Here is a 20,981-nt window from a genome sequence, read left to right on the forward strand (position 1 = left end):
TCCAATGAGCTTAATCTTTTGCTTCATCTATAAAAGTCTCGAGGTGACTCCAGACAGACGAGTCAATAGTGATGCAAGCAGAAGTCCATGCAATAGGCCATATTTTCATTTGAGGAACAGAGCTTAGGAAGGGTCTGTGGGATTCCTGAACTGAGGTAGTGAGCTGTTGCTGAAGACACTTCAGAAGACTGCTTGCTTTCCCCATTGTTTACTTCACAGACTCCAAATTATTTCCAAAATGAGAGGAACACGTTCAGTGGCAGGGCTGGCACAGGCTCTGGCAGCCTGGTGTGCAGAGCAGGGCACAGCTCACTGACTGCCAGCCCAGGGCACCCCGGCCCCAGCTGCTCAGCCCCAGTTAAGCACCACGGACAGAAATCCCTGTGGTGCTGCCGAGGGAGAGGCCTGGTTGTGCATTCTGGATCACACAAACAAAGAGTGCTGGCTTTCAAGCACAGGTTTTCAAACCCATCATTTTTGTTTAGTTTCCTTCCCAGCAGTGTCAGGTGTTCAGTGTGTAAGTCTGTGCTGGGAGCCCAGCTTTGGAAAGCACAGGGGCACAATGTGCCCCAGCTCAGCACAGTTCTGGGGCCCTGCCTTGGGCTGGAAAGCAGCTCCTGCTTGCTGTGGGGAATAAACTGGAGGATAAGGAATGGCCAATGATTGCAGCCTGCTGCTGCTGTTGAAAATTCATGGCAGCTGCTTCTTCAGAGTCTGTCTTCAGCTCTGTATGCATCAGCTCTAACAGGAATATGTTTAGTATTTAACCTTGGGGTTTTGTTTAAAGATTCCTAAACATTCACTGGCTTGAAAATAGAGAATATATTTTAAGCACTGTTTAAAGACATTTTTCTTCCATATGGAGGAATTTTAAATAGGAATTTTCAGAGCAGCCCAGCTTCTCCATTTTGATGGACTTTGGACATCGAGCTCACACCAGCACACTTCCTGTAGTTCCAGGTGAAGTGACTTCCCTTAATTCCTGTGGGCAAAGCATGGTAAAATTTGGAATAGAATTTGTCTGGCAGTGAGCTCCACAAACTTCCTCCACAAGTCCTAACCACCTTCCCTCAAATTTTGTCAAGCTCTGTGTGTTGTATTTTTCCCTTTCAGTAAACATGTAACAGCAAACACTAGAACCAGCTAGGCCCCACAGACACTGATTTTAGTGGTCCATAGATATAATGGTATTTTCAACTTAAGTTTGAATTGTCTTGTTGTAGGGAGCGGAAACGGACTCAAGAAATTATAGAGTCAGATTTTTCAGAAAGGTGAGTGTTTCTGAATGTGTATTTTATGTATAAATACCTGCTATACCACACCTTTTACCTGCTTTACTTTGGATTTGTCTTTCAGAAACATAACTGCCCAGTTCCTGCTTTCAGCAGTTTTCACTCAAAGCTGTGTTGGGCTTTTTTTAGTCTGCTGGTGTTCCTTTTTACTCTTTTTTGTTTCTTTTACGTGTATTCTGTTTTCTTAGATACATTCGCAATTTTGAAAACCATTCTTGTTTTTTTTAATAGTTTCTTTTGCTTTTTACTGCTGACAGGACCCTTTTTTCTGTAAAATAACAGTTCTCCCTGGAACACATTGTCAAATGAAACCATGAGACTAATTAAAAAAAAAAAAGAAAAAACAAAAACAACACAGCTGAACTTTTTAAAGGCTTCTATTGAATTACACATCCAGATCTAGTTTGTGTGATAAAAACAACTGCTCCTGGTTTTTTTCTATTTCCCTTACCTTTTCTGGAAAAAAGTGAATGGAAAATAACCCTGACAGTTTGCCAATTCTTAATTTGGCATCTTAAAGCCCTTAATGACTTTGTACTTACTCTCCATAAAAGAGATTCTTGTATCTGTTCTGTGATGGATACATCATAGAATAGATGTATATATATGTATATATACTGTGATGTGTGTGTATATACATACATATATATATGTGTGTGTGTATTACATACATATATATATGTGTATGTATGTATATATCTATATATACTATGATGTGTGTGTATATATATGTATATATGTATATATGTATATATACTATGATGTATTTATGTGGATATATTCTATGATGGACACACCTTAATTCCCCTAATGACCAAGTTTGGTATCTCCTGCTGTATATTCCATAGAGATGTCTGAGCCTTTCTAATTTAGGCACACATATGAGAGCTTCACATAAACATGGCCTCCACATACATAAGCACCTTGTGGGGTTTTCATCATTTTTTTGGTTGTTCTTTTGTGAGACTACCTGGATATGAATTACAAATCCATTTTAAGCATCTTCCCAGTAGCATGTGCTCAAATGCTACCAATTTAGAAATAGTCAAGAAAGGGGAAGGGGCTCTGGTGCACTTTTTTGCCAACTTCTAAGAAACAAGAAATTGATGCAAAACTTTTATTTTTCATTTAGATCATCCAGATTTCTGTTACAAAATGCAGACCTTTTTCTGTGTAACAAAGTAGCTTATTAACATTCAGTGTATTAAAATAATACTTTTCTCTTTTCAGTAAGAGAAGCAAGAAAGGAGATAAAAATGGGAAGGGTCTGAGGCATTTTTCAATGAAAGTTTGTGAAAAAGTTCAACGCAAAGGAACAACTTCGTACAATGAAGTCGCTGATGAGCTCGTATCAGAATTCACAAATTCTAACAGCCACCTCGCAACCGATTCAGTAAGCAAATATGTGGTGAATTTTGTTATACCAATACAGATTTGTCTGCTTTATCATGGAATTCTGTTTCTGCACTGTCCTGCCACAGTCCATACACTCCTTCACTTAACTAGTTCTCAAATATAAAGACTTACCCTTTGAAATCTAAAAATATAGAATTGAGATGAAGAATTGAACTCCCTCTAAATTATAACAAAGTAGAGGAATCTGCCAGAATAATTCACTTTAAGAAAAGGCTACTCTTGTACATGTGATCTTGTCAGGCTTTTCAACTGTGCCAGAGTTGTCATGATGGAATTTCCTGCAGAGATGCTTCAGGAAGGCCTGAAGCTTCCATTTGCAGCCAAGCATGCTCATGTGGTGTCCAGGGGGTATCACAGATGGAGGATTGTGGTTTCACACCACTCTGACCAGAACTGCCATTTGGCATTTGATCTTCTCCATGTCTGTGGAAGATGAGTTCAATTGGTTTTCCTTTTTTAATTCAGTTCTGTGGTTGTAATTAGCGTTGTGTTGGTTTCTTAGCAGGCCTATGATCAGAAGAATATTAGACGGAGAGTTTACGATGCCCTCAACGTCCTGATGGCAATGAACATCATTTCAAAGGAGAAGAAGGAAATCCGGTGGATCGGCCTTCCCACAAACTCAGCTCAGGAATGTCAGAATCTAGAGGTAAAGGGAGGTACATGGGAAATTCTGGTTTGTTCACATGTTGTGATAATTCACTTGCTCTTCTTTAGAAGAGGGATTTTTTTTTCTTAATTTGAACCTGATTGGTTTTGATGTTTGTGCACTATGGAAATACAAATTTTGATATTGGAATAAACTGCAAAAAGATGTTTGTGCATGCTTAGTTCAGTTTCATTTAGTATACATTATATCTAGTTTCTTAAAAAAGCTAAGCTGTTTACTTTACAAAAATGGTCATTGATTAAATCGGGGATTATTTTTAAGATTAAAGTCTGTAGTACCAGAAGAAAGTCAAAAGAATTTATGGTTCAGTTATGGTCACAAAATGGTTTACATTTAAAATGAGACCAATTCTCTATTAATGTCTGTACTTGGAAAGATAATTCAAAGGGAATTAAATTGAAAAATAATTCCTGCTGGAATGTCAAATACTATTTATGATCTGCCAGAGAAAGCAAGAAGAAGTTTTACTTATCAGTTATTTCTATTATTTTTTCAGCCCTCTAAGAGTTACAGTGTTTTTTGTAGGGATGCCAGAATTTATGTGCACAAATGTTGCCTGTCCTTCAGGCCAAATGTGCTATAAATAAAAAGCACAAATCACTGTATTTACTGCAGCCTGCTGTAACGGCTGTCTGCAAATACATCTCCCTTGGTGACACTTGAACATTAGGTATCTTAAAAGGTGGGTGGGTGCCTCTGCAGTACAGAACAGTTCTTTGTGTGCAGGGTCATTTACATCAATTGTCTTTCTAGATGTGGTAGGAGAAAAGCTTTTACTGTCCTTTTGCATTACAGTAACTTGAAAAATACATCCATCCAAGGATGTGTTCAATCATTATGCTCCAGGATGTTTTTTTTAAATTCTGGATGAATCTACATTTTGCATGCATTCATGTGAATGCATTGTCTCCAGTATAGGGTATTGTTATAAATATGGAACTTGAATTTCATTGTCTCATCTTCAATAATCATATGCAATTCACTGTTTCAGGCTCTGATTATACATGCACAAAATGGAAGCCAGGCATATTTTTCAAAAAATGTTGCTTCCTCTGACATAATAGAAAATAATGTAAAACAAAGCTGCATTTTCATGGTGTGAAAATCAGAATTAATTTTGCTTTTAAGGCTGTATAAAGTGGCAACTGTTCTTACAATGTAAATCCGTAATAAGATTACTAGCACAAAAATCAATGAAAAGAGCTCGTTATATAGAAACGATGCCTGAATGATATCTGTACTGCTTACTGGTTCTAAGAGTCCCAGCACAGAAAGCCAACTGAAAGATGCATGTTAAACATTAAAGTGTGTGAGTGTGGCAGGAGAAAAGCAACCTTGTAAATAAGATAGAGAGGAGTTTGGGCCAGCTAAGTTTTAAAAGAGCACATTATTTAGTTTCAGCACTTGAATGAAAAGGTAATTTAAGAGTCTAGTATTTTGGGAGCCAGTGACATAGTGCTGGCACCAAAGAGGATGATGAGCAAAAAGCCCTTTCAGCCCCAATGACTGCTGTCCAGTCCTTCAGCACTGCCCCAGAGGACACTTCAAGCACTGCTGTGCCTGCAGGGTCAGCTCTGGCCTGTCCCAGCCCTGCGTGTCCTGGGCACAGAGCTTGGCCACACCAGCCAGCAGTAACTGAACTGCTGCAAGAGCTGTGCTCCCATTGAAAATGGTACCTCAACCCTTTTTGTTGCTGCAGTCTTGTCAGGTGAATCAAGTGTCAAACAAAAAGTGGAGGTCACTGGTAAGATACAGGTGATCATAAGCCCAACCTCCATATATTTATGTCTAGTAGCTTGCAGCTAGGAGAACAGTGGGGCATGCACAATTCCAAAAAAATGGAGGGCAGAAAGAAAAAAAAACCCAAAGCATCCCCTTGAGCAAGTGCTTGATTTGCTGCCAATTTGCACTCAGTGCAAGACAGAGGCAGAATGGGGGGGACATAAAAGTCTCTTGTAATAATTAAATCCTTACTGGAGTTAAAATTGTTGACAAAGAAAAACATTACAGTCTGCCAGACCTTTTTAATGGAGAAACTCTTATGCCCATGCAATTTGCCCCCATTGTAAGGAAAGCCTGTTCAGTTTGGCACAAGGAAATGGACAAGGTAACCAAGTATCTTGATGCATTTACATTTATCTTTTAAGATAGAAAAACAGAAGCGGATTGAAAGGATAAAGCAGAAGCGAGCCCAACTGCAAGAACTGCTACTGCAGGTATATTTAATTTTAATTTTTTTCCCCATAAATGAAAATATCAAGTGCAAATCCAACATGTTAGACCTTCTGAAGTTCTTTCTAGATTTAACTAACAGCTGTGACATACAAAGGAGAAAAGTTTGACCCCTGTGACCTGTCTGGATTCTGGTAGGGGGAACCTCTTGTGACACTCTGTGGTTCAGTTTTGCCTGCTGGAAACCAGCACGCTCCATCCGTGTGCCACAAGCTTTCCTAAGAGTTCTGCTGAAGCTTTGCCAACCTCACTGGGAATGGGAAAAACTCACAAGTACCCTTTTTGACTCTTAATTTCCCCCAGAGCTACCCTGAGTCATTCTTCAAATTTTCTCTTTGACCTAAGCTATGACGTTCACAACAGAACTTGTGTAAATGTGTGCAGAGTTGTTTTGGGGAACATAAACATTTCTGGATCTTAAGAGTGGAAGGCTGGCAAATCCAACACCTTTACTTTCACATACCTTTGAGATGACTTTTGGATTTAATTGCTGAAATATACTTCAAATGCATCTTGTTTAGAAAGTAACATTTTATAGCATTTATACAAGCATTCCTTAACATTCTATCTAGTCTGTGCAGACTTTTAGTAATTTAAATGTAATCAAACGATTCTATGAGATTACAGGTAATAAGGCTATATTTTTTTGCTGGTTCAGCTACACTGAGACAATTTTAATGTAATTGATATTCACTGAAACTTTCAAATATCTGATGTTTCTTCTTTGTTGGTCACCAGAAGCTGTTTCTCTGCTTAGGGTACAGTTGGGATTCTGTCTGACCAGTACATCAGTAGCTCCTCCAACAGGAATATGAAATTGCACTAGTGAAAAGAAGGCAACTCAGGCCCTCCTAACTTTTAGTCCAAATATTGATGGAGTTGACTCCCTCACTGTCCACAACTGTCATTATTGCCCTGATTGTGTTGATTGCCAAAGGATTTACCAGTCCTTTGAGACTGTGGCTGTCCATCTTTTTCCCCTTAAATGGAATAAGCAGTGCCTCAGGTGGGTGAGTACACTGACTTCTAGTCCCTCAAATAACACTTCCTAAACCCACACATTTTCATACATGTGCAGTCAGATACAAGAAACCAGCAGGCACAGAATGGTGTCACAAACAGCATCTGCTTAATAACTCCCAGAGGAGAATTTCCAAACTAATTCTTTTGAGAGAGAGGAGAACATGATGGATGAGAAGGGAAAGAGAATAAAAATACAGATATGGGAAGTGGGGGAATTTTTGTTTCAGTGTAGCTATCTCCTACCCTGAGGCAGTTACACATAAAAAGTACCAGAGAAGACCTCTGACTCCAGAGCCTTTTCAAAGGGATTGGGGAAGCATTCTCCAGCATACCTTACTGCTCCTTTCTTGTTTCTTCTCCAGGGAATATGAGGGGAATAGTAAATGTGTGCAAAAATTTGGTTTAATTTCTGCTCCTGGTGAACTTCACCAGTGCTAAGAGAAAGTAAGGCCACAACTCACTTTTTGACAAAAAATTGCTGAAGGTATTAAGAGTTGGTAAATAAGACCTATGAGGTTTCATTTCCTGAAAACACTGATGTCTGCTTTTTTATTGTCAGTGATCATTTTTTCTTTCTTTTGTTTTACAGCAAATAGCATTTAAAAACTTGGTACAAAGAAATCAGCAAAATGAGCAGCAAAATCAAGGCCCTCCATCTTTGACCTCCACAATACAGCTGCCTTTCTTAATAGTCAACACTAGCAAAAGAACAATTATAGACTGCAGCATATCAAGTGATAAGTGAGTGTTTATGAAATTAATTTTTATTATTTTATTTTCTTGAACTGGAATTTTTCCTCAAACAAGTGAGGGAAATTTTTCTAGTTTACTAGAAGTGATTATTATATTTGCATTTGCAACTGTCACTTCAGGGGGTTGCTTGTTGTTTTTTTCAGTATTTAATGTAACTGCAGTAATAATATGGATGAGTTTATTAACACCGCCTTACAATCCCTAGTTAAAACAGGCCAACTTTCACTGTTGTAAAAGGACTTCAGGCTGACATTTCAAAGAGCATTCCCCACACAGAAGAAATGAAACTGAATGAAACCATTTACTAGGACAGCACTACCTTTTAAAGCAGCCATGTGAATTCTTACTCTTTGTATGCCATAAAAATGCACACAGTCAGAAACACAAATTATCCATGTGACACAAAAGTAACATGCTCCAGGTGATGATAACTTTGAAAGTTTTTTTAATAGCAAAAAGTTCTTTGAAGGAGAAGATACAGAAATTTGTAATACTGTCTTTGTGAGCAAACTGCTACAGTTGCATTCACATTTAATCTGAAAATCTTCCAGTTATGTAATTGTGGGTGCTTGTGCTCTTCATCCTGTGAAAATATGGCTGAAGTTGAGGTGCTGTTACGTTAATTGGTAATTGGCTTACAATCAGTTTATTAGCTGAAAATAGCTGGCTTTGCTCTAATACTGTAGCTTACAGATTTCACTCTGTGGTATGCAAATCCTGTACTGAACTTCAAGTCAATCACACAGCAAGAATAGACAGACTCTAGTAACCCATGCACCAGCATGCAAAACAGCAATACTATTAAAAGTTGAATTTTTGTAGAAAATTAGGCTGAAGTCCAATATATTATGTCACAAAACTTGTGGAATACTCTCATGAGAACTCTCTCAGCGAGTTAGGAAATTTAGGATCATTTTTGATTTAGCATAATTATACCCTTATTCTGTAGTCTCACTAGAAATGTCTTCCTGCTCTTTTAAACAGGACTCTCCATTTAGGTTTGAAGGTGTTAAAAAGCAGAACAATTTCATACTGAAGCTTCAGAACTGCTGCTTTGAGTTGTCAGAGGTTAATCTGGCATTTGGGATCCAGAGCATGCTTCTGTGCTCTCCAGCTGTGTGAAAACTCTTACTAAAAGTGAGCACACCAAAATTACTGAAGTTGTTGATACTTTAATTTATATAACTCAGCTGTGGTAGTATGTCACCTGGAGGTCATTAAGTGTACAACCCAAATTAAGCCAGCTTTCCACTGGGGTTATTATTTGTGCAACTAATTAGTGGCAGCAGTAATAGGTAAATAGTGCCAGAAACTGCTCTGTTTTAACCACTGTTACACTGATCTGCTAAATAAGGCAGTCAGCAAAGGTGGTGACTTGGTTTGGAGAAGTCCCAGTCTGGAGTTAATTGGAGAATATTTCTGCTGCCTGACTCCATCACTGGTCAGCTTGAGGGCTTGCTCTGCACTTGGTTCCAGACTGAAAGCCACTTTTTAAGGGGCATCCATTTTCCTTTCTTCTCCAAACAACATTTATATAAAGTACTGATGTTAGTAAGTCCAATGAAGAGCTAAGCTTACAGCATTAGCTACTCAAAATTGAATTTACAGAGGAACTTCTAAAGGAAAGTAATTGCTTGAAAATGTCGTACATATAAGGGTGATATAGTATCAGAAGGAAAATAGGTTTGTGTCCTCTAAGTGTTTTCCTATGCAAGAACAGCCAAAACAGAGTGAAATGTTTCACAAATAATTTTTTTTTAAAAAAAAGTTATTAGGCAAGTTTTGTTTAGGGTTTGAGAAGGTAGATGGGTGCCAAGAAGCATGCTGGGAATGACATTTCTAAAGTCGGAGCAGGAAAAGCAAAGTCTTCAGGTAAAAAGGAAGTAGTTAAGAACTAATTTTAAAGATGAGGCAGCTGAATAAGTAGGTCCCATTTAAACAGGAAGAATGTATTTAGCATATATGGTACTTCTGGATAAATGCTGTTGGTCCTAGCAAAAAGAAAGAAAAAGTAACCAGAATACCTTGTTTTAAACAAGCATTCAGACACAATAGATGTATCAGAAACTTGGAAAATTAGAACATCTCTAAGGGGAAATGCAGAAGATTTTGTACAGCACTGGAGATACAATGCTGTATATTAGCAAGAACATGTAGGAAGTGGCCTCTTGTACCCTTACAGAAGGAATTGCCTGTAGCAGCAGAAAATGCAGGTTAAAATCACTGGTGATCAGATTTGCACTTAGCATGGGAAAGGGACTGGAAGTGTACCCAAACTTTGCATCCACAGTATTAACAGCCTCTGGACCTGGCTTGTAGTACTGAATAACAACAGGGTAGCCCAGTAGATAATTCCTGTGAGAACTAAAGTTGATTTCTCAGTAACAGCTAAAATCATGCTGGGAATTACTAGGAAAACCAGCAAGACTACAATGTAAAGCTAGATGCATCTAGTGCTTTATATCTGGAATACTACACATTCTCATGTTCTTGGAAAAAATTATGGCATAACCAAGAGAGACACAGGAGGGCAGCAAGAAGGACTGAGGCTGTGGAAGGGCTTTGACAGACAGAACAGATGGGCTCTTTGGCCTAGGAAGGAGAGGACAGTGGATTCCCAGGTGTCTCAAAAATCATGAGTGATATGGTGAACATGTATAGAGAATAGCTGCACACAGTTGCTTATTAAATTGAGAGGCATTAAGAGAAGATACCAGGTGATGACAAAAAGAAGGTTTTTGTAACACTCTATGCAAGTAGTAATATTTTATTTTGTTCATGCTAAAAGTTTACTTAAGTTCAGAAGGGGGTCACGTCAAGTGCCTGAAAGAAAATCCTCAAAAAGCTGTTAACAGCAAAATAGAAGAAGTGTAGGGATTTCCTGTATCAGTGACTGCAGGCTGCTAGAAACTAAACTGGAAAAATACTGGAGACTGTAAATTTCTCAATTTGGAAACTTGCTGGGAAAGGAAAATAAGTTACCTTCCTTTCTAATATCCAGTATTTGGCCACAAGACATGGGAGAATTGCAGAGCTATCAATAAATGCAGCTTTTGGTCCCGTGCCATAAATTGGAATTCAGTTATGAGTCAGTAATTACAGCTTGCTGGTAGTAGCTCAGTATGGCACTGAGCTGTGCCAGTTTAGGCAGCAGCAATGTAATTGTACTGGTTGAAATTATAGCAACACATCTTATTTTCCCTCTTAATGTGATTATGCTGAAATAAATAAAGGTACATAAACAGTAGGTTAACAGGTAATATGGTATGAGTCACAGAAGAAATGCTGTGTGTAACTGACAATTACACCCAGCACAAAGCATTAGATTGCCAATTAAAAATTCTGTGTATAAACTCAAGAGCAGTAAAGCTTCCAAGTTTCCTGGTTCAGGTATAAGAAAATAAGTATTGGAAAACAACCTAGCAAGAAGAATGACATGTGACATGAGCTTGGAGAGATAATGGAAGACCCACCAGTCAGTTATCTTTTATAGACTGTATCTCACAGATGAGTTGCTTTTCCAAGGATAAAGGTTTTGTCAGCAGGAAAGGAGGTACTGGGAACCAAGCCTTATTTTACAGACCAGAACTGTCCAGGCTTTTAATACCTGTGATGACAGTGTAAGGCCAGCCTAAATGGCCCTGCATTTCTTAAAGCTGTCTGAAGTTTATATCTCAATTTCCACTTCTATATGCGGTTAAAAACATTTTGAGGGTCCTGCAGCAGAAGCGGTGGGTTGTGAACACACAAGACTCTGAACAGACTGCTTTTCTAGCTGCATCCAAAGAAGCAAAATGATACCAAAGTAAATAGGTCAGTTCACAGGAGGAGAGTTGCACATTAGAACAGAAAGTGAAATGTAAAAGCAGAAAAACAAAATAGTTATTTTAGTGACAGGGCTTCAGGTGACCTTATTGGCTTTAGTGCAAGTGAAGGTTCATGTTTAATTAAGGTCTCCCTCTTCCCTTTTCAATCTGCTTAATGAAGTAGAAAATTTTAAACTTTGTTCCTGCACTGGTGAAGTTGTTTTAATTGAGAATGTGCCATTTTAAACCTGTAGGCATGCCAGTCACAGAAAAGAGAAAGCATTTATTGCACTTCTCTTTCCTTAAGGACCCTTTACAGAAAACCAGGACTCCAGATGCTTACCCTTAGTACGTGCCAAAACCACCACAGAAAGAACAGGCAAGAAGAGCACAGCTGTGCTCTTCAGAATCATCTCACTTTTAATTTTTTACATGCAGATTTGAATACCTCTTTAATTTCGATAATACTTTTGAGATTCACGATGACAGCGAGGTGCTGAAGAGAATGGGAATGTCCTTTGGGCTGGAAGCAGGCAAATGCTCAGCTGAGGACCTAAGAACTGCAAAATCACTGGTGCCAAAAGCTTTAGAAGGCTACATCACAGGTAAGTTAAATATTGTTCCTGATCAAATCCATAACCTTACTTAACTGAAGCAAATTTAATTATATTAACTTACAAATGTAAATTTCAGGGCTTGTGGGACTTAGTATGGTTGGTACATTAATCAGTTGTTTTACTGTTAATTTTGGAAGGTTTATCCTGTTGACTTAATACACACTGATTTATAACAGTGTGATGTGTGAGCTGCATTATGAAGAAATTATTTCTTAGATAACTAAGTTGACACCAAGAACAAATTTTCATGTGTTACTATTAATTTTGAGTAACTGAATGTATAGAAGAGCAAACTGGAAGAAGACAGCTCTTCCCAAGCTGAGGAGAAGGAAAGAAAAAGAGCATCTTGAACTGGTTGGGTGCAATCCCTCAGAAGCCAGCAGGTGCCACCTGAGAACTAAACTTCTCTAAATAAAGCAAGTCCAAAGACTTCAGGACAGGTGTCCCAGGCAGGGGCTCTTACCTCCCCTGTCGGAACAGGTCGTGCAAGACTGGAACTCCTTCGGTCCATCACTGGACTAGAGCCGCCAAAATTTGCTATCACTTCCTATAGTTATTGTCAGTGTATTCTTGCTGCACTGAATGCCAAAATTTGCTATCACTTTTGCTATCACTTCCTATAGTTATTGTCAGTGTATTCTTGCTGCACTGAAGCTTAAACTTAGCCCAGCATTTTGTCATGTTTCTGGAGGAACTTTTATCTGTAAAGGAAGTGTTACCCAATAATTAATGGGGTAGAGAGAGAGAGAGAGACTGAAATCAGCAGAGGGAAAGGTGGGAGTGAGGTTGCTGGGTGAGCAGAAATACTTTGCTGCCTGGGACAAGCGTAAACTCGTAGAACGGCAGCCAGAGTAACATTTCTGTTTTTTGGGCTGTGCACATCCTACAGGCACTTAACACACAACCAAGTCCCACCTTTGTTATTTGAGTTGTGGCTACTAGAAATGAGGCTGCAGATTTTAAAAAATCTGCAGGAAGTAAGATTTCTGAGGCACTAACAGTTGGGGTAACAACATCTCACCTAATGTATCCCACAAAGGCAGTGAGCAAAGCGGTGCAGTTTAGGACTTGGCTTTTTTCCCTGTGTGAAGAAGTGCTCTGCTGTTTACCTGTGTAATTAGCCATGACTAGAAAATGGGCTGGAGATGGAACTAAAGAGCTAAGAGCACCCACTGCCTGGGCGAGTTTGTTCAGATGTCAGCAACACTCCCATGCAGCATTTGTACATGAACTGCTAAAGCTATTGAGGGTATTGCTTTAGAGCCCTCTCAAATAAAGTATCAATTTCTACCAAGTGCATCTGCTACAAGATATGTCTAGTATATAACAATGCCACTACTAGATTGGGCTGCACCACCATGGGAAGGTTTATTCAAACTGCTTTCCCTGGTTTTAAGTGTAGCTACTAGTAATTGATCTACACTGCCAGAAGAAATGTCTTTTCATTGTAGGCACACTTCTGTTTTGACATTTTTTACATAATGGAAATGGCTTCAACTCCCCATCTGTCACAAACTTCTTATCCCTTGCTCCTCAGAGCCCAGTGGAAAATTGAAATATATATTATATTATTGAAATATGTATTATGTTTGGAAATATAAGGCAATGAACATTCAAGGCAGGGATATGCTTTTATGAACCACCCTTCTGCCATGCTTCTACTTTGCTCTTCAAAAAGAAAACTAACGAGCTATTATCCAGAAATGTTTATAAACCACAAGATCACTAGCAGTGTCTTGTTATTCTTCTGAAATATTAAACATGTACACACAGGTACACTCCTTCAAAATACCAGGGAACAACACCATGGTACAGCTCTATTACTCTAAATACAATGCAGTCATTCCAAATGGTTTAGCCTCCTCCTGCACAGACAGGAGGAAGCTGTGAGAACATGTTCTGTGTAACACGAAACCTGCATTTAGGGCAATCTTGATGAAAGACATTGAGCTCCATCCACATTTAACTGTTCTTATCTATTCTGTCCTCACAGATCACCCTAAAACTGCCACTTATCAATCTTTGCTATAATGTTCCAAGGACTGCTGCCAGGAACCACCCTTGTACCATGACATTTCATTACCTTGCTGCAACAGCTTTCCACAGCACAAACCAAAGTAGCTGTGGATCCATCCCAGTGGATGGTGAGCCAATTTACATGGCTGTGTCAACCTGCTTAAAGCAGTCCCTGTGCTAGGCAGCACTGCCAAATCTAGAGGAACCAAAGCTTGACAAGGACACAGAAAGACAAATGAGAATGTGTACGTAACAAACACAGTTATTCCTCTTACCTGCTGTTGTAGAACAATTCTAGATAATTATGAGTAGTACAGTCCCAGTTAGTGCCACTGTGCTGTCTAAAACAGCAGCTTGGTTAGACATAGAATTTGACAGTAAGGACTCTAACTTCTGATTTAATGCACCCAGCTGGAACCACATGCAAGTACCATGGAAAAGAGCTAGACAGTCTTGGTAACTTTGTTTTGATGTTAACTTTGTGTAGAGATAGAATTTGGGTAGGTGAATAGAAATTCCTTATCTAAGAAACAAATTAAAAACACACACAGCAAAGCAAAAAAAAATCCTATAAATGTAATTGGGTCAGTAGACTTGTTTTGGTGATTCTCTTGGCAGAAATGTGCGTAACTGGAAACACCTGACAGGCATAACTTGTTAGGGAATTTCAAAACAAGTACTGTGGGGGTTGTAAGCAGCCTCTTCACATCTCTCAGGAGGCTTTTAACAAAGTACCTAAAGAAACTTGGCATTATTGCCAGACCATTTGAATGGTCTTAACCCCGCATTTCCTATCCCTAGGGAGGAGAGGGCCGTTCATGTCTCATGTGCAGTGCACAACAGGCTCTCTCTGCCATTCCTGGCACCAGCCCTTTGCCATGGCCTGTGCATGTTCAGAGCTGCTGCCCAGCTCTGGCTGGGGGAGTGGGTGAGGAAGTGGGTGAGGAGGCAGCCGTGAGAGCACCAGGCTGAAAGTGCCTTTGGCCACTGGAGCACACACAGTGACACACAGGCTGCCTGGGTGCCTTCACTGCACTATCTCAAACCCAGATAAATACCTTTCCTTTTGTACTTTCATCAGCTGGGGCAGCCAAGGCACTTGGAGCTGTCTGGGCAGTTCACAGGGTCAGGCTGTGGCAGCAAGTGTCCATGAAGGACTCCAGAAGTCATTTCACATACTGTGATTGCATACAGCCACCAGCCAGGTGAATCTTCTTCAGACAGAGGGAAAAGCTGAGTGCAAGGCTTAAGTGTATCCACAAACACAGGATACAATAACATCTTGATTAAACAGGACACATCTACAGTAGAAAACTCAAGCTACTGGTACCTTCTAAACTAAATTAAGGGATTCTAACTGCAAAGAGAATGCAAAGTTTAAAAAAGTTTAAAAATGTAAGTAACTATCATAAATAGTTATGTTTTTCTCTAGATATGTCTGCAGGATTTTCGTGGATAAACCAAGGGTTACTTTCAAGTTCAGCACAAGCAGTTTCCCATTTTGAGGCAGCTGGAGGCACTTATGATGCTAAATCAAGGTAAATAAAAGAATTTTTTATTCAAGAATAGTTATATATGCTTGTGGTACTTCAGTAACCCTGCTATTTCATACCATTTGCATGCAGGAATGGAGATATTATCATGGCTGATTTTGATTGTGAAAAAGTCTCTGCCTTCCTTGAAGGAAAATTATATTTGAAAGGTCAAATCAACATGCTTTGAACATTGAACATGCCAGCTATTTTGTATCTATGTTTCATAAGAATAGAATCACTTTCAAGCCCCTTTTCCTGATTAACCTTAAATTCCTGCCTGGGCATGGACTACAGATAGATAATTACATGTGGATAAAAGCCTGGTAATTTTTCTGAAGAATGCATAAGAATGTCTGCTCTCTAAATGCACTGCTATTTAAGCTCTCATGAAAGAAATTTAGTTCACACAACTTAATAAGAATTTAAAATTAAAAACCAACAACCAAACAAAAAAACACCATGTGCAAAACCCCAACCTTAAATAGATTAAATACACAGCCAGACTTTGCTTGGAGGTTATGGTTACCTATACCATAAAAAATGGAAATTAGGATTATTATAGGGATTATTATTTTGGAGCAGGCTCTTTCTCATAGCAATTAACAGCTTCATTTTATATTGCAAAATTTCTGTGTAGTATTGAAACTGTGATGGATTTCCTTTTTTTTTTCTTCAGCTTAAGCAATTCTACTAGTTGTTTATGGAAAAAAAAAGGGAAGTCACCCAATATTCTTTTTTATGCAACTTTCCAATGTTTTATCAACTCTCCTAACTAACAGCTGTTTACTGTAACACTTTGGGATTTTTCCTTGTTGGTAGCATTTCTTCAACTAAAGCAAAAGCTGAGGCCAAAAAGAAAAACCTTAAAACCTCATGAGAAACCCTCTAAACTTCACCCTTTCTGTTGTCTTGCTAGTGAGAATCCAGGGTTGTGTTTGGATGCTGAAGTGGCCTTAGCAACTGGGCAGCTGCTTGCCCCTAGCAGTCAGCAGTCCAGCAGTGCAGCCTCCCGGGGGGAGACACCCTGCTCCTTCAACGAGGAAGATGAAGAGGATGAAGATGAGGATTCTTCCTCCCCAGAATGAGGACAGTAGAAAATGGAATATAAAACATGCTGCTCAAATATTCCTACCGAGAGTTCCTGTTTGGATTTTACTGGTTTCTTGCCTTGGTTTGCACTGTGTTTGGTGAACCAAAATGGAAGCTTCAAAACAAGTTTATCCATAAATGAAATTGAAGAATTGTGTAACTGAACACAGAGTGACATGCAGAGACAGAGCAAAGTGGGTTTTATAACTATAAATGAGGAAAAGAACAAAGCCCCTGGAGATTTGGCAAAGTAAACCTTAAGATCATCTTTTCCTTTTTGGGACTCAAGGCTTTGTCTTCCCCTTGTCTTTTTTAAATGGAGAAGAAAACAGTCAGTCAGTAAAAGCCAATTCTTGTGTTGTCTTTTGGCTGTGCTGCCTTTAGAAAAAGGGGGAGAGAGCACACACAAATGTGCTAAAATCATTATTTAAAACTATCTTGTATGAAAGTGGTTATAGGGAAAAGGGGCTGTTAAAATGGTTGCTTTTTTTCTGTTCAACTTGCTGTATAGAGGATTCTTAAAGTAATATAAATTGCAAGTGATTAAATGAATCTTGAAATAGTTTATATCCATTTTAGATACTCTAAAAGTAACAAGAAACATTAGTATGAAAGGTTCATATGTTCATTTATATTGCAGGTCTAATTTATTATAAGTGATTATTCTTAGCCATTATTAAAACAGTCAGGAAAAAAAAACAGTATTCTCTGCACCAGCTTTTTTCAAGGAAAATAAGTTTAAAAATTGTATTTCTAGATTACAGCATATTTAGTGTAGCTTCTCCTTTACTGTTCCAACTTTATATAATCCCTTTGATGTTAGAGCATGTCTTGGTTTTTTTAAAAAAGCCTCCCACCATGTTAAGGATCTCAGGCAGTGTCTTTTCATGGCAGTCTTTTCAAATTTGGGGTGGGCAAAGTCATTGGCTGAGGTTCTTAGGAAAAAAAAATTCAACAATACATCATTTCATGTTTTGCATTCTGGTCAGCCTGGATTCTGACAGACTTTCTTATCAGCAACTTCAGTTGCACTCACCTTGATGCACCTTTGAAAGTTGTATCAAACCATGTAAAATAATCTGTGGCTCAAGTTACCCAACACATATCCCATGTGAACTGTTAAATTTAGACTTGCAACAGGAGGCTGTGTTTTCCATAGCTAACATCACATCCAATCATAAAGACCTTTTAAAAAAACCAAAACCTTGAATGTCAATGCAAAATGCACTGTAAATGTGCTCTTCCCATGGTGTTCCAGTGCCCAGGGTTTTGCTGAGCCTCTAAGTTAACTAGGAGTTTTCATGAGGTAAATCTTTCCACTTTTCCCACTGTGTAGGGGTTGCCCCGTGTCTCAGCTGAGGCTGTCCTGGCTCTGCTCCTGCACTGGGGAGGAGGCAGCTTGTGCTGCTGCTCACCTGAGCAATGGCAGCAGCTCCCCCTGATGCTGGCAGCATCACTCATAGCCTGGGCTGTGTCCACATCATCTTCTACAGCCAAACCTGCACTCACTCAGGCCAGCAAGACCCAAAAGCACCAAGCCTGAGCTACAGAGAGAAAATGAGGCTCCAGCTCAAGAGCTGCCTGGCCGAGTGCAGGGCTGGCTGCTCACAGGACAGGTCAAACTGTGAGGCCTAGACAAGCACCACCTGTATGCTGATTACAAACTGAAGCACCCAGAGAGAAACTTCTCACAGATAGCTCAAACTCCCGCAGGTGGGGAGTACCTGAGGGCAGCACCAGTATGTAGGTATGGCTCTTAACTCAGCTATCTGTTTCACAGACAATAGCAATGAATAGCAAATGCACAAACTAAAATGCCTGCTGTGGTATTCACCCTTGGGGCAAGACTGTTCAGACCATCCTGTGCTCATGGCTCACAGGCAACAGCAGCCACCGAATCTGTAACACTACCTCCATACCAGAAAAGCTTTACAGATACAAAAAAATCCTCTTGCTGAGAGAGTCAGTGCATTGAGCCAAGTGGCTCACTTTTGAAAGGGAGGAGAAGGGAACAGGTACTTCACACATGTTCCTATGGAATGTCAGCTTCATGACTGACATTTCATTTAAACAGACCATCACTTTCATTCTTAAAAAATCCATTGTTTTTTTTTAAACTGCCCTGTCAGTAAGCTTTCATTGGAAGGGACAGATCAAAGGTAACTTACATATGCATGAGCCTAAGGAATTCTCTAAGAGGGAAATCTCTTCCAAAGTACTTATACCTGCCTCTCCCCATCAATACATTAAGGATACATTTAACTTTACACTTTCTTTACACTCCCCACTCAAGATTGGTGTAAAAAGAAAAAACAGCAAAACACTAAACAGTTCCTAAAGAGCAGCACTTTGAACTAGAAGTACCTGGCAAAAAAAGGTTTCCAGCCCAGAAATGGAATGTATTTTTTTAGCAGTCAGTGGGCTTTCTGCTTTACAGGGGGAAGATCTCCAGTGATACCTTTCCTCCACTGATGTCTGTGCCCTTCAAAGCTGCAGCCTGCACAGCTGCTTGCTTTCTGGCCAACATCAAACTATCAAATTTAAAGATAAAACATAAAAAATATGGGCGCACATAACACTTATTTGACAGTTGAACCAAGCCTTCAAAAGTTCTTTTTCCTGGACTAGTTGAATACAAAGGACAAAACAAGTTAGAACATTTAGAAGAGACTTCAAAAGTAAATTCTTTCCTTGGGCTTCTTTGTGCCAAGTACCAGGTGAGGATGAAGTTCAACTGAAGCACTGCAGTCTTGTGGCCACACTAAAGCCTGAGAACGAGGAGAATTTGGGACTTGATCCAGCCACAGTCACCTGCGTATGATCTCAGGCAAACTTTTCAATCATTCCTGGTGATCTTAGCTGCCATATTTAAAAAAGACACAAAAACCACAAACCAAAACAGGTAAATGCAGCTGCTGCAGTTGTGACTAACAAGGGGGTTGAGAATATTAACAAACCACAGAGCTCTCACTGAGCTCATGGCAGTGCTTATGCTCAGCTGCTTCAACACACAGGCCCTCCCTCCTGCTGAGAGCCAGCACTTTCCACAATAAAATGGTCATGACCCAGACTGGTTTTCCCATTTTCTATTCAGTTCCATCATCATCTCCTATCTCATGCAATACCCCTGAGATTCATTGACAGAAATCAAGCAGCAACTGGTACTAGATAATACCTCATATAAGAAAAAGTTAACACTTACATTTTCATGCAAATTTAAGTGATGTTTCTGTGTCTTGGAACACTCTCTCTTAGTTACACATTCAGGAGGCACTTGACTACAAGCAATATAATGCTGTATGTAAATGCCTTTATAGCTATAGTGCACTAAACTTTATTTCTGGACTAACTTTGTGGTGCTTGAAAAATATAAATTTGATTTAGAATAACTTGTCAGCTCCACTATCTACATGAAAAACTACAAGCAGGAAACTTTTATAGCTATAGTGCACTAAACAACTTTATTTCTGGACTAACTCTGTGGTGCTTGAAAAATATAAATTTGATTTAGAATAACTTGTCAGCTCCACTATCTACATGAAAAACTACAAGCAGGAAACAGCATTTTTCTATTATGTGGAAATATAACAATGTTTGTGGATTTTGGTATTTAAAATTGTATTATAGTGCACCAGTCTTCTCATTTCCACACTGGAATTAATGCCAACAATCCACTTAATCTCAGAAAGTGTGTGTATCCAGCAAATAAGTTCAACTGAAGGTATGACTTAAACTAACACCATAAGCCCTGCTTGTAGGTGTTTCCATTTTGGTTAAGGGGTTTTAATTTTTAAACTTGCAAATACCCCTAAATCCTTTTGAGTAGCCAGAAATTGCTGAGGATACAGAATTCCCACAGAAGGGCTTCTGCTGATCAACTATGTCAGCCTGAAGTAACATTATGTAAAAAGGCCTAATAACCAAATTTTAATCCTTTTGTTTTTTTAAAGAAAAATGAGGCCTTCAAGTTCATCTTCATACATGAAATGATGCTTGAATTTAGAATTCCACAGTTAAGGTTTAAAATTTCAAGTGCTCTTTCTTTTGACCAAATCCACCATTTTAATTCAAGAGTATGGCTGAAACTTAACCACATTTGAACTCTGGGCAATACTCCTTTTTGTAGTTACCTGGCCCTTTTCAGCTGAAAATAATCCAGGCAGTTGATTGTAAAGACTTTCCTTTTAGTGAGTTAAAGATGTTTGGGGTTTGGATTCATTTAAAATCAAAGCCAGTACCACAGGGTATGGTGTAGAGAAAACAAACCAAAGCAAGCTATCTTCTCATTCCAGGAATCTCTCAGGAGCATCATTACAGTAAATAACCAGATGTAATGAGCTGGGGAAAGACTATGTGTGCTTTTTTAATTTGTAATTTAAAAAATTCTAGTAATAGCCATACTTTGAGGTGACATCCTTCTGCTGCAGTTGGGTCACTCTGAGGCTGAAGGTGTCTCAGGTGCCTCTTGCAGCATTAGTGATGAACAGGGGAGGGAGAAGCCAAGGACCTGTTTAAAAATGTGCCACTTCTTG

The 20,981-nt window shown here is 39.1% G+C and overlaps 1 protein-coding gene across 3 annotated transcripts in view; it reads left to right on the forward strand.

Moving 5' to 3' along the window:
- The window catches only part of TFDP2 (transcription factor Dp-2), a 43,138-nt gene extending 26,127 nt beyond the window's left edge, over positions 1-17,011 (forward strand). For 2 of the 3 annotated variants that reach the window (XM_039722271.1, XM_039722273.1), the window contains 8 exons: positions 1,224-1,271; positions 2,523-2,685; positions 3,211-3,357; positions 5,526-5,594; positions 7,223-7,374; positions 11,631-11,797; positions 15,258-15,363; positions 16,277-17,011. In XM_039722271.1, coding sequence (XP_039578205.1) covers positions 1,224-1,271; positions 2,523-2,685; positions 3,211-3,357; positions 5,526-5,594; positions 7,223-7,374; positions 11,631-11,797; positions 15,258-15,363; positions 16,277-16,445 — 1,021 coding nt within the window. In that variant the 3' untranslated portion in view covers positions 16,446-17,011. The remainder of the gene's footprint in view (positions 1-1,223; positions 1,272-2,522; positions 2,686-3,210; positions 3,358-5,525; positions 5,595-7,222; positions 7,375-11,630; positions 11,798-15,257; positions 15,364-16,276) is intronic. The other variant, XM_039722272.1, reaches the window with a different exon arrangement.
- Positions 17,012-20,981: the final 3,970 nt, after the last annotated feature.

Source organism: Passer montanus, unplaced genomic scaffold (genome assembly GCF_014805655.1).
Source record: "Passer montanus isolate IOZ18808 unplaced genomic scaffold, ASM1480565v1 scaffold48, whole genome shotgun sequence".
NCBI lineage: Eukaryota > Metazoa > Chordata > Aves > Passeriformes > Passeridae > Passer > Passer montanus.